This window comes from Papaver somniferum, unplaced genomic scaffold (genome assembly GCF_003573695.1).
Source record: "Papaver somniferum cultivar HN1 unplaced genomic scaffold, ASM357369v1 unplaced-scaffold_41, whole genome shotgun sequence".
Lineage (NCBI taxonomy): Eukaryota > Viridiplantae > Streptophyta > Magnoliopsida > Ranunculales > Papaveraceae > Papaver > Papaver somniferum.
In genome coordinates, this window is record NW_020646638.1 from 883,345 (window position 1) to 895,721 (window position 12,377).

Genomic DNA, 12,377 nt, shown 5'->3' on the forward strand with positions numbered 1-12,377 from the left:
GCACCTGTAACTAAGCATTATCTAAAAGTTTGATTTCTTCTTTATGTTTTGTTTACATAAAAAAAACTCGAAAAAGGCTTCGGTGCTGGGCCTGGCGCCTCAATACAACATAGGTACAAAGAAACTACATACCGAGTCTCAATCCATTGACGTTCTGCTTGAAACTACATTTAGAACTCAATGAAAAGAAAACGATTATTCCCCCACCAAGCTTTGCCTTGATTTCTTAGATTTGATAAAGAGGGATAAGTGATAGTACAGATACAAACCGACATAAACTCAACTCCTTCTCTAAATGACCTGATAGGACAACATGATATATGAACACATAACTCTTAAAAAGCCCCTATGGGAATTTTTTTACAACATCTTTCAAAACAGACAGAAGCTCAAAAACATTCTTCTTACTCATGTGATCGTCAGTGATCATCAGATTGCATAGAAAACTAAAAAAAAGAGAGGTATTATCATATCTTTGTACGCGGCTAAACAGAGCACCCATGAATGAATATATCCTTCTATGGCACGATGAAGCTTGAACACAGTTGTTGCTGCTCCATTACTTGTAGGGTACTTGAATATGAGAATCTCCCATAACGGTATATCTTGTTCAGTTCCAACCTGCGAAATAATTTGCAGCTGTATTTTGAGTTTTTAATTGGATTATGGTACATCACATAAAAATGATAGAAGTACGGGTGAGAGGTCGTTCCACCTGTTTAATGTAAAGATATACCCAGTTCCTGGATATGTTTAATGTAAAAATCCATTCTCACAACATAAATGCTGAACTGAATATATGTCATACATCACATAATAATTTGCAGTTGTAAGAGTTGTTAATTGGATTATGGTACATCACATAAAAAATGATAGAAGTACTATACAGGTAAGAGGTCTTTCCTTACCTGTTAAAGCTAGTTTAACATAAAAATCCATTCCCACAACACAAATGCCGAACTGGATGTATGTCATACTTTTCTGTCTTTGCCAAAAATATGAAATTTTTTACTGCAGTTAATAGAGCAAACTGTGGATAAATTAGTTGTACATATATTATGGAAGCCCTGCAATAACTTCTCTCTATCACATTTAACTGAGCTTAGAATTTTTTTCACTTTATAACAACTTACCAAATCAAATCACAATGGAACCCATTAAACGAATCTCTTCCCTAATTTGCATGGGTTTGTTTAAGGTTGTCAAGAATTCAATACTTTACACACACCTTAAAACTCTTGGGGGCTATCGAACTGATGACCATGTAAGTGGATACACACACCTATATACACATTTTCGGTGCCAACTAAGTTACAAAGACTATTCAGTAACAAAAATAGCATGAAAGGGGACCAAAAGATAACCAAGAAGCAGGTCCATAAAGTTTGTTGAAACACCATTCCAACCTGATTCTGCCATTACGAACTCACTGCTGGTAGTTTGAACCACAAAACCTTATCCGCATACTCCAGGATTACCCATTGATGCCAATCACAACAAATCAAATTAGCTAGGCTGTCTAAAATAGCATTCTAACACTCTGACATATTTCACCTTCTTGCAAGAAGCAAGCTATGCTAAAGTAGACTGAAATGTGTAAATCATAGACTGAATTGTGCATAACCACTTTTAATCTTCCTTCACAGTCATGAGTGACAGACAACACTCTTTGTATGGCTCTGGTACTGTCAGGCCATAGTCATCAAAGCACAATTTGTTTCTGGTGATCCATAAAAGCAGCAATAGTTCAAAGTATTCATAGATCATATAACTTTTATGCTTACCAAGAGATAGTAATTTATCAAAAGAAGTATGGTATCTCCTAAGTCCCAGCCATTTCCATAGTATTTGACTATAGTCACAATGCCAAGATGATCTATCGAGATTCGCAAAATACATCTTCCTACTTCTGCTTCCATGAGCCTGAAAATATATGAAAACAAATTATTATGAATTTTCTTTCGAACTTCTGAATATCATCAGCATATATATTTTACTTGATTTTTCATGCAAAAATGATAACTGTTATTTCCACGAAATTGAATCTATATATTTAACAAATAAAAATTAAGATCAAACTGTGATAGATGCGTAGAATTTCGACTCCATCATGCAATCAAGGAACCAAAAGCAAAAGAAACTACCATCATGCATCAGAATCCCCAAACCAAGAACCGCAACATGAGCATAAAGGTCATTCAACCTCGTTCTGATATAATGGTTTCTTCTTTTGGCTCACCAAACATCCTGGAAACATGATTAGCTACTCCGATTTATATTATAAAAAAGAAATAAAAAAGAAAAACACAACTAAATTAGCGAAAACCTTAGAAACCAAAATCAAAAAATGTAATCAGAAGAAAACCAATCTTGCAGACTTGGATATTTATAAGCATCCTGAATAATATCTTGAGACTTGAGAGACAGCAAACCAAACTTCATGCGCAAAAGGACAATGTAACATCAAATGATCCTTAGTTTCTAACTGAATATCACACATCACACAATTATTGTTATTCACTCTAGCTAGTTTTTGAACCCTCGCAGCAACTGGCAGAATGTCTCTAGTGAAAAAAAATTGTTGATCGATAGAACTAAACATAAGTGAAAACCCAAATGAAAAATGGGAAAACTGCTTCTGTTCATCAACAAAAAAATAAATCGAGAGACAACAGCCTTTGATAGAAAATGTAAACGGGAGGAGGAGAGAAGGCAAAACTTACATGTCGAACTGGTGAGACTGATGCTGTTCTGTGATTTTCGGAGACAATTTATAGAGGCAACAGTCAATCGAATCCATGGCGTGCATTTCTTCTGGTGTAATTTCACTAATAAATCAATCTGAGCGGAAATCTCATCATTAGGGCAAACCTAGAACCGTTACTGATTTAAGAAATTCTGAAATTGAATGGGAAATTGGAGCGACAACGAAATCATAATGAAAAGTTAGAAGTACTGGGTAACGAATGAAGAAAGATTGAATCACAGATAGTGGAAGGATTGAATCTGATAAACATTGATAGGGGTTTTATTTGGGCGTTATAAAATAGAGCGCATGGTCCGCATGGAGAGGTTCTTTAATCAGTCCCAGGGTTCGTGGTACCTATATTTACTACTGACAATCATTAGTCACTGGATCAAACCAATCTAGAATGAGCAGGGAGGAGGGGTGAGATCACAGCCGCCAGTTGATCTCAATGGATGTATCCTGGCCGTCCCATGACTCACCAAACACTACTGCAGTATAAAGATTGATAATGGCTATTCCAAACTCTAGTTATTCTTCTAAAAACATAAAAAGAAGATTTACTAGACAAAAATGAACAAATCTAAAAATCAAAAACACTTCTCAGGCAGAGATCAGAGTTCAGGTACGGAGGCTTCACTGGTACCTAGACTTTCAAGTTTTTGACTGACAGAGTTGATAGCATCTTCAGACATGGCATTGAGGCGATCCTTAAGTCGTGTCCTCATAAGAGTAATTTCAGAGTTGACATTTATCAACTCGGTTCTTAACACATCAAGATCTTTGAGAATGTTAACAAGTAGCTTCTTTGCATCATTAAACTGATCAATAAAGTTTCGAACAACTTCATTAGAAATCTCTTCATCATCCTCAATATCTGAGAAGTTATCAGGAGATTGAGAAGATGTGTCATCAACTTCCACTAGAGAATTTTCCTCATTCTCTTCGAGACAAAAACCCTTATCAAGAAATCCTCTTGGAAAATTACAAGTTCCCAACGGAGAAGCCATTTTTGACGAAAACGCAGCCTGAGTATGCGTACTTTTTAAACATGGTTTGGTATTTAAAAGGTTTCACAGGAACCAGGAGATTAGGGTTTCTAAAGTCGGTCCATAGTATGTGTTAGAGCATTGCTCGGTTGAACCCACCAAGCGTTGGTATGTCAACTTTGGTTGTCATATTTTAGTGAATCAAAACTCATGTTAAGAGTCGCTTTATTATGTACTAGAGTCAACTTCGTATAGGTTAGCTTGAAAGTATTAGGATATGAGACATTACAAGTATTGCGAAGTCTTGAAGATGTGAAGAAGCAAGGAGCTACAACGACAATAGTCATCCTTCCACTTGAGGTTAGTGATATTTGACTTGAATTGTTTCATTCCCTAACGTATCTTTCAAGTCGTGCATATTGAAAACAAAACTGGAAGCATATTTGAACTCTAGATAGACATAGTATTAAGGAAAACAATACGAGGTTTATTGCTTAACCATTAAACTTTGTAGATAAGACATCGCCATAATCATTTGAATGCTATTGTGATTATGTATGGGTATGAGGTGAGTATTTCATCCTAGGGAACAATGTTTTACATCTTTTCTAAGGAAGTAAGTTCATAAACTTGTTTGTGAACCGAAAAGGAAATTGCCAGGCGTTATTGGTTTTGTTATTCATTGCATATCTTATGAACAACCAATATGTGTGATTGAGTATAACCGTTCACGACTTGTTGTGTTCTTGGTAGAACTATTCACTAAGGCTTGACTTATGTATTGGTATGACTTTTATTAGTGAAACCGATCTTAAGTAATCACCTGAGATGGTATGATCGAGTTTGTGATTTTATGTCTGACCAAATATGGGAGAGGGGAACTGATCCTAGTAAGAAGAGCAGTACATCACAAAGGGGAACCGATCCTTGTATGAGGTGCAGCAAGGTTTATAGCAGAAAGGGGAACCGATCCAATGAACATGTGCAACACGTTTTTAGGCAAAGGGGAACCGATCCTATGGACATGTGCAACACATATAAGTTAGATACCATATATATGTGGGGAACCGATCCTAGTACCTAGTCAACCGAATTTTGGAAAGCTAGTGTGACTATGCACAGTACTCACATGGAAGGTAGAACCGAAACTTGTTTTGGTAGAACCGATAAACCCATGATTGTGATTGAATGTTATTTGATCAATCACATAGTTCTTGAAAGTCAGATGAACCAATTCTAAACTTGTTTGGATGTGTGGCAAATCGTTTCAAGGTTGTAAGTGTGAAAGAGAACTTACAAAGTAAGGATGTCGACATACTTTGAACACGTGTTATGAATGTTTATTATTTAATTGTTCAAAGTTATTCCTTAATAGCCAAGGGAAGAGAATCCCAGGATCGAGACATAAATAAGTTAAGAATCTTTTAATTAAGGTATTTAACTTCATTTTATAGGGAAATAAGAATTAGTAATGTGCATTTACTAATTAGAGATTTTCTGAGAGATTTCGATCATTATTTTTGGACAGAGCATTTCCAGAAATTATGAAAACCGATTTTGTGCTTTAATGAATATCTTGAGAATATTTTCGGTTTTGGAAATTCCTTGGTGTCCAAACTTCCTTGTATATAAATACTTGAAGTTTGCATTTCTAGGAAACTAATCCTTCGTAACAATAAGCTTCCTCTTTGTTGTGTTGTTATTGGTGTAGCCGCCTATTCGGAGAGGACAGTAACCTAATTAGGCGAAATCTCTTACGGCCGCTCAGTTTAAAGTCTTCTTTGGGATTGAGAAGCTGTAGCGTGTACCGTTGGTGGGAAACTAGATAATTGCGGTTTATCTTTTGTTTTCATTGATTTGATTGACTAACGGTGGTTGAACTTTGATTGCACCTAGTTTGTTTATGCTTGAGAATCTTCTCTTCTGATATAAGATTCACTCAAACTAGTTCAGAGTTTCGACAGGATCTTTAGACTGTTGTTAGTTCTAAAGACGATCTTGTGATAATCCATTGTTAACAGACTCCACTATGTGCGTGATTGATCACAAGATATTTAAGTGATTGTGTGCAGGTTATTATTGCAGATCTAAGAAGACTTGAAGATGAAGAAGATATTGAAGATTTCTGATTTGTGGGTTCATAATCTTTGGTGTGCATAATAATTGTTTCGGTAAAAGAGGATCCAATTAATAATCGGTTTATCTTTGTGATAGATTGGATTGATTAATTAAGTAGATCGGCATCAACACATTAATAGTGTTGTTGGCTTAATCTTAAAAGATTACTTCGGTAATTGAATATAAGATTGATCTAAGGACCTGACGAAGGAGTTTATGTTAAGATAAACAGAAGAGCCTTTGTCCAACTTATATCACTTGTGAAAAAGCGGGGGTCTAACAACCACACCCAATAATTCGTTTGGCAATCTTTATGGACTAATTCCAATATACTTTCAAGAGAACCAACTAGACAGTCAGACTCAATCCTAAGAAAAGTATATCAGAGAGTTATATCTCAATTTCTCAATTCAATCTGCAATCAAACAAATAGGGATTTGCGAGCCCGATTGAATATAAGAAATAACTTGGACGGTATCAAAAACCAATATCCAAGTGTCAATCAATTTAATCAACAACCAAAGGTCGGATTCCCAATTGATTGAATTTACGCACAACCTGTGATATTTCAATTATAAAGATAAACAATATAATGCGAAAAAGAAATAACAAAAACACAAGAAATTTTGTTAACGAGGAAACCGCAAATGCAGAAAAACCCCGGGACCTAGTCCAGAATAAACACACAATGATTATAAGTTTTTACACTAATTTCCTACTACCTATTCGGACTAGATGTAATAACTGCTTCAGCACAAATAAAACTCCTAGCACAACACCGATTGTCTTTAGGAATTCTCCTCGTAAATCTTCTAGCAGAACCCAAGGCTCTCTTTAGAAGATACAACAACACGATTGATACGATTCAATATTTTTTTTTCACAAAACACCCGTTTGATTTCCCTTTAGATGTGAATCAAGGTTTTGGAAATCTTGTGATTGTTTTGAACAACTACCAAATAAAAAGTAGTGAAATCAAAACAAACTTGTAAAATAGGGTTTTATCTTACAATCAGTATACGTACACACAAGGAGTCCGTGAACATGAATTTTGTAAGTAAACTTGGGCGATTCCAAAGATCAATTTCCAAGTTAAGAAAACCCTAACAATTCTACAACAACAACTACTAGAATAAATCTAGAGATTTCTTATTTAAAACTTCTTAAGGATTTTTACGAGATACCTTAATCGAAGTTTTCTTTTTAGCTTCCGATTTCGACTAACAAGTGTTGATATACGATCGAAACTGAAATCTATCAAAACCTAGGGTTTATGATCAACAACTCTTGAATGGTTTTATATCAGAAGAGAAAACCTTAGAATAGACAAGAGGTGAAAAACCTAGATTACAAGTTGTATAATCAATCACGAAGATTAATCCAACTCGGCTTTGTGATCCCCAATACAAAGACTTTTATCTCACTCTTGTTCACGAAGAACAGAAGACATGGAAAACAACCCTATGAGCTTACACCAATTTTTCAAAGGGGATGAAAAACGTGTAGCACTCACGAACCCTTATTTATAGTGAAACATAGCTTGAAAACTAAGCAAAGCTATTTTCCTTTTTCAAGACTCTCCTAATTTTGGGAGTCTTTCCTAAGTTACAACTCTTGCCAAAATAATTAAATAATTAATTAATTAGCAAATATTGTATTTATGTGAATAAATCACATTTTAACTTAGGCAGGAATTTAAAGTTATCACAAACACTTTAATATGGTAATTAAATATGTTTGGATTAATAACCATCTTGCCTAGATAAGGAAACATCACCAACTTGACCAAAAATGCCTTTTAGTCACGTAATTGGGCCCAAGTCCGTGAACCGTTACAAACAGTCCATGGATTGTTTCCTACTAACGAACTGTAACAATTACAACAACACTTATAATTGTTACTTTAAATCACTCATAACTTCATCGTTATAACTCGGAATTGAATGATTCTTGGCTCGTTGAATTCGTAAGCGCATTCACTATAACATGAGATCCTCTATAGGTATAAATGTTATTGTCACCAAAGTCATGAATCAAATAACCTCAAGTATATATACATAAATGTACATTTACCGTCATAGGAATTGTTTCATAGAGTGAGCATATATCTCGATAGATTAGAAAGGTAGAATTGAACAAGAATCCAAATGAAATCGATCACATACCTTTGTTGATGAAGTGCTTGTTGATGTCTTCTTGTAGTCTTCAATCTTCATCCTTTAAGGATAGCTTCGATTCTTCTTAGACCTAATCTAGTCTGAAACTATCTTTAGTATGTTAAATCAAGAATGTATTTTGGCAACTAAAATTGACAACTAACTTGACATACCAACGCTAGTGGGTTCAACCGAGCAGTTCTCTAACAATCTCCCTCTTTGTCAATTTTAGTGACAAAACCAATTTACATATCGATTGTACTTGACAAAACCAAAAAACTACATGCTTGATTTGTTTGGTTCTTCAACTATGAGAGTGCTCATCATGTACTTGTTGAAGATCCATCATAGTATTATTATACATCATCAAAGTTCAATTGTATCGCAACTTTGACAATAATACTACGGTGATATGTATCACTCCCCCTTAGTCAATACTTCATGTCGACATGAAAACCACTCCCCCTTACATAATGATCCGTAAACCATATGTATATGTAGTGTGAACTACAATAATTCTCCCCCTTTTTGTCAATATAAATTGGCAAAGGTACGAAAACTGGTGGGATCCTAATGAAATTTTCATAGAGGAACTTCTTGACCAAAGGGAAACATATCAACTTATTTAGATGATATCACAGAGTCGAAACTTAGTGACTTCATCAAGGAGTTTATTAAGATACAAGTTAACCCTACATGTTCCACAACTGCTTCTCCCCTCAAAGATATAGCAATTAAGCACAAGTTCATTTAAGAACTCTCCCCCATAAGATGTCATTCCCGAAAGAACAACAAGAGTGACCTTACTCCAGAGATAAGGATTTATATATTGGATTTTAGAAACCCCACAAGGAGATACGAACTAAGAACCAATCATTGAAAGTCTCTCATGAGATCGTGTTACTAAACAAAAGATTTATCTCATGGTAATAATGCACAATATGTACTCATGAAGATCAAGTATTGTGACCATCTTTTCTAAGATACAAACTTGTATAAACAAGAATTGATATGCTTAGAAGGAAGAATAACCCTTTCCATAAGTATTTACACAAAAAATGGTTACCATAAGAGTATAAAAAAGATTCTTTGACAATAAAAACCAACATCCAATGGTTTTGATTATCGCTTCTAACTTGTTATGCTTAAGAATTTTAATCACAAATCAAGTTAGGTAACTAAGAATCATACGCGTGGTATTTAACCATATTTATCTTAACCATAACTAGTTCAAATGACTCAAATGAACTAGTTAGAGAGTTGTTCAATTGCAAGGAAATCTTATGTAACTACACAAGATACAATTGAAGCAAAAACTATTTGATTCTCTCGAATCGATTCATGAACTTTATAGCCACGGTTTGCAATTTGCATTTCTTAGTTTGTAAAAATATAAGTTCACAAAAGATCGTCTTTATGTATAACCAACTCAAGTTCGCAGACTAGGTTCGTGGACTTAAGTTCCCGGACGGAGTTCACAAACTCCAGCAGAATTTCTCGGGACGAGAACTTCCGCCAGTTCGCGGACTTGGCTCACGCCACTCTTCCAGTTCTGTTGATCAACAAAGTTCGCAAACTTCGGTTCAAGGAATAAGGACTTATACATATATGTGTTTCCACAACAATGCTTATATCCTCCAATGATTATATAATATAAACTCTCATTTCAATCATTGAAACATTCTTAGAGGACGTTGATATTCTATAGTTGTTATTCACAAACTATTTTTCGTCAAAGTAAGCAATTTTCAAAGTGATTGAAACTTGTCATGACTTTCGTCACTAGGTAAAGATGAACTTGACTAAAGCGAAAGCTTACCAACACATATTTCGAGAAATAGATAAGCAAGATAGACTCAGCTCGAAACAATAAATTGTTCCACATCCTCAAAAATTACCCAACACAATATGTGCGCCCCAATTCTTTTGCAATCTTCACCGCATTTACTAGGGCTTCTTGGTGAGGATGCACTTTCAACACAATCAGGTTGTGTTGAGGTGAACAAAATCTTGCTCACCACCGGTATTCGAAACAAAATCATGCATGGACTTTAGGAATTTAAAAACTTCCTTGAAACTTTCAATAACTGTTCCATACCTTTTTAAGATGTTATCCCTTGTCGAACTCTTGTCTGGGACATCCTTCTTAATAATACTCGTTGCTTTATCGATCTTCTTTGGTACCCATTTCTGAGTAGCTTTTGGAGCAACGTATTTCTCTTTCTCCCCAATATAATTATGAAATTTCTTGGAGGGAATACTAGAATAACTGAAATTATGAGACTCAGTTTTTCTCCAGTTTGGAACATCAGATCTTGTCATCTTAACAGATCAGATCTGGTTTTATCTCGTTTAAGATATCTGCAATTCCTCTGCAAATGACCTGGCTTTCCACAATAAAAACAATGTTTAGTAGAATGGAAAAAGTTATGTTAAGAGTTACCTGAATGACTATGTGCTTGCTTTGGAGCTTGACAGAATTTCCTTTTTTCGTCATCGGAAGTTGGTAGAGATACTTTACTTTTGTCAACCGTGGAAGGTTTTGGTTTAGAAGAATCTTTAGCTTTGAAATTTTTTACCTCTTTGCAAATACCAGGAGCGTTTGTTCCTTCATATCCCAATCCTCGTATATCACGATGAATTCTACATGCTCCCAATATCGAGGTTAATTTTTCTGAGCTGCTATTTCTAGATAAACTCTCTTTTAAGCTCGAGTTTTCTTCTTCCAACCTTTTGACCTTTTCGAGTGCAATAACTAGATCATTCTTGGATGATTCATATTTAGCACTGAGATCTTCCCGTTCTGAATCAAATAACAAGTTCATCTCAATGTTCTCCAAGTTATCTAGCTTTGCTTGAAGAGTAATTTCCCGATCTCGACCTTCGGCAATTTCTTCTATAAGCTTTTGTATTTCGTTGAGATAATCTCTTGCACCACTAGAATCAAGTTGGTCTTGCAAGTCTTTATTCCAACTATGAAGTCTGTCATATTTAAATTTCTCACTGAAAATGGTGCTTTCAGCTTCCGAGAGTTTCTGATGACATTCTTTAAGAATATTATTAGCAACTGGATCAACATGGAACACTTTTTCGTCAGAATCAGAATCAGTATCCCAAAGAATTTTTCCAGAAGCTAATGCAACCTCGCCAGCGTACTCTTGGGGATTATAATATTCAGGTCCATCATCAAGAGTAGGCAAAAAAAAAGACCAGAACAATTTGACCAAACGGTGTACAAAAAAAATATTGGATTGACACTTGGATAGAAATATATGTGTGTTCTCCCTGTCTCCGTCGCCTAAGCAAGCGTGGAATGCAGGATCCATGAGAATTACCATATAATCTGCTGACAAGAATCATGCGCTTGGATTCAAAAGGATCCAATCATGTTGTCGATTTGAAAAAAAATAATATTGTTATTGTGTTGAATAAAATCGATCACTGGTTCCCTTGTATACGCCAGTGAATTGATCTAGAATTAACTTTGTCGACCGCTGGTTCCCTTGTATATGCCAGCTGTGTTGATATTAGAATTCAGACCAGTGGTTCAATCCAATAGGATTTTTAGGTTTGTTTTGACAGTGACCTTCAGACAGATATCGGAAACATCATTCACCTTAGTCAACAGTCCGCCACCATCTACTTTCTATATCCATCTTCTTAATCTTTTCATGTGATTGTGGTTGATTAGATTCCGAGTATTGTGGCTGTGTTCAACTTTCTGATAAAGCTATATTACTAATTTATGAATTGGAATTGAAAGTGGGTACTTCCTCCTGTAATCATTGATAGTATGCCAATTACAAAATCTTTAGTACCATTCTTAAATTTTCACAGGTGGCTGGAGTTTGGAAGTATAGGTTTTGTAGGTACACCTCTTGTAAACCTTCACGAGACTATAACTCGTCAATTAGGGACACCTAGAGGTTTAAAGGCCTGTTATTCATGCTAAGAGTAACTGTATCCTCGACGAGACGGAGTTGTATGTATGATTTAGAATTGCTTTTGTTTGATTTGCTCGAGGACTAGCAAAGTCTAAGTGTGGGGGAATCTGATATGTGTCATAAACACCTAGATTTATTATCTATTGATTATGCTTTCTTTGCTATTTTTCGTGTGAATTATGTATTTTACGTTTGTTTTGAGTTATTAGGTGCAATGGAGTTATTTGGAGCAAAAGAAGAATAATATAGCCATTTGGAGTAAAAGGGGAAAAAGTGTCATTTCACGGGCGATTGATATTGGGAGTCGAGCTAACAATAGGGGATAAAACCGCAGCTTAGTCTAGAGAAGCAAGGGGCAGATCTTGTTGGCCTTTATCTAATGAGTGAGTGTCTGGAGACATCCTAGGTTGACCCTTATTTCACT

At 35.3% G+C, this 12,377-nt stretch overlaps 1 protein-coding gene across 8 annotated transcripts; it reads right to left on the bottom strand.

The window, feature by feature from the left end:
• Positions 1–205: 205 nt before the first annotated feature.
• On the bottom strand, positions 206–3,064 carry LOC113342404. Of its 8 annotated transcripts, XR_003356654.1 has the most exons (4): positions 2,724–3,064; positions 1,785–2,247; positions 909–1,011; positions 206–621 (listed from the first exon to the last, which is right to left on the bottom strand). XR_003356654.1 is itself a non-coding variant. In XM_026586966.1 (3 exons), the coding sequence occupies exons 1-3, from the start codon at positions 2,807–2,809 to the stop codon at positions 430–432; spliced, it is 417 nt and encodes a 138-aa protein (XP_026442751.1). In that variant the 5' UTR covers positions 2,810–3,064; the 3' UTR covers positions 206–429. The 8 variants fall into 8 exon arrangements, 1 of the variants encoding a protein (XP_026442751.1); XR_003356649.1 differs by having other exon boundaries at positions 206–1,923; positions 2,145–2,247; XR_003356652.1 differs by having other exon boundaries at positions 206–1,011.
• Positions 3,065–12,377: the final 9,313 nt, after the last annotated feature.

Excerpts from the sequence above, each read along its gene's own strand:
- LOC113342404 (XM_026586966.1), bottom strand. The coding sequence starts at position 2,809 with ATGCACGCCATGGATTCGATTGACTGTTGCCTCTATAAATTGTCTCCG. Across the intron at positions 1,924-2,723 it reads CAGTCTCACCAGTTCGACAT|GCTCATGGAAGCAGAAGTAG; the intron begins GTAAGTTTTGCC and ends ATATATTTTCAG. Across the intron at positions 622-1,784 it reads TGATAAATTACTATCTCTTG|GTTGGAACTGAACAAGATAT; the intron begins GTAAGCATAAAA and ends ATTATTTCGCAG.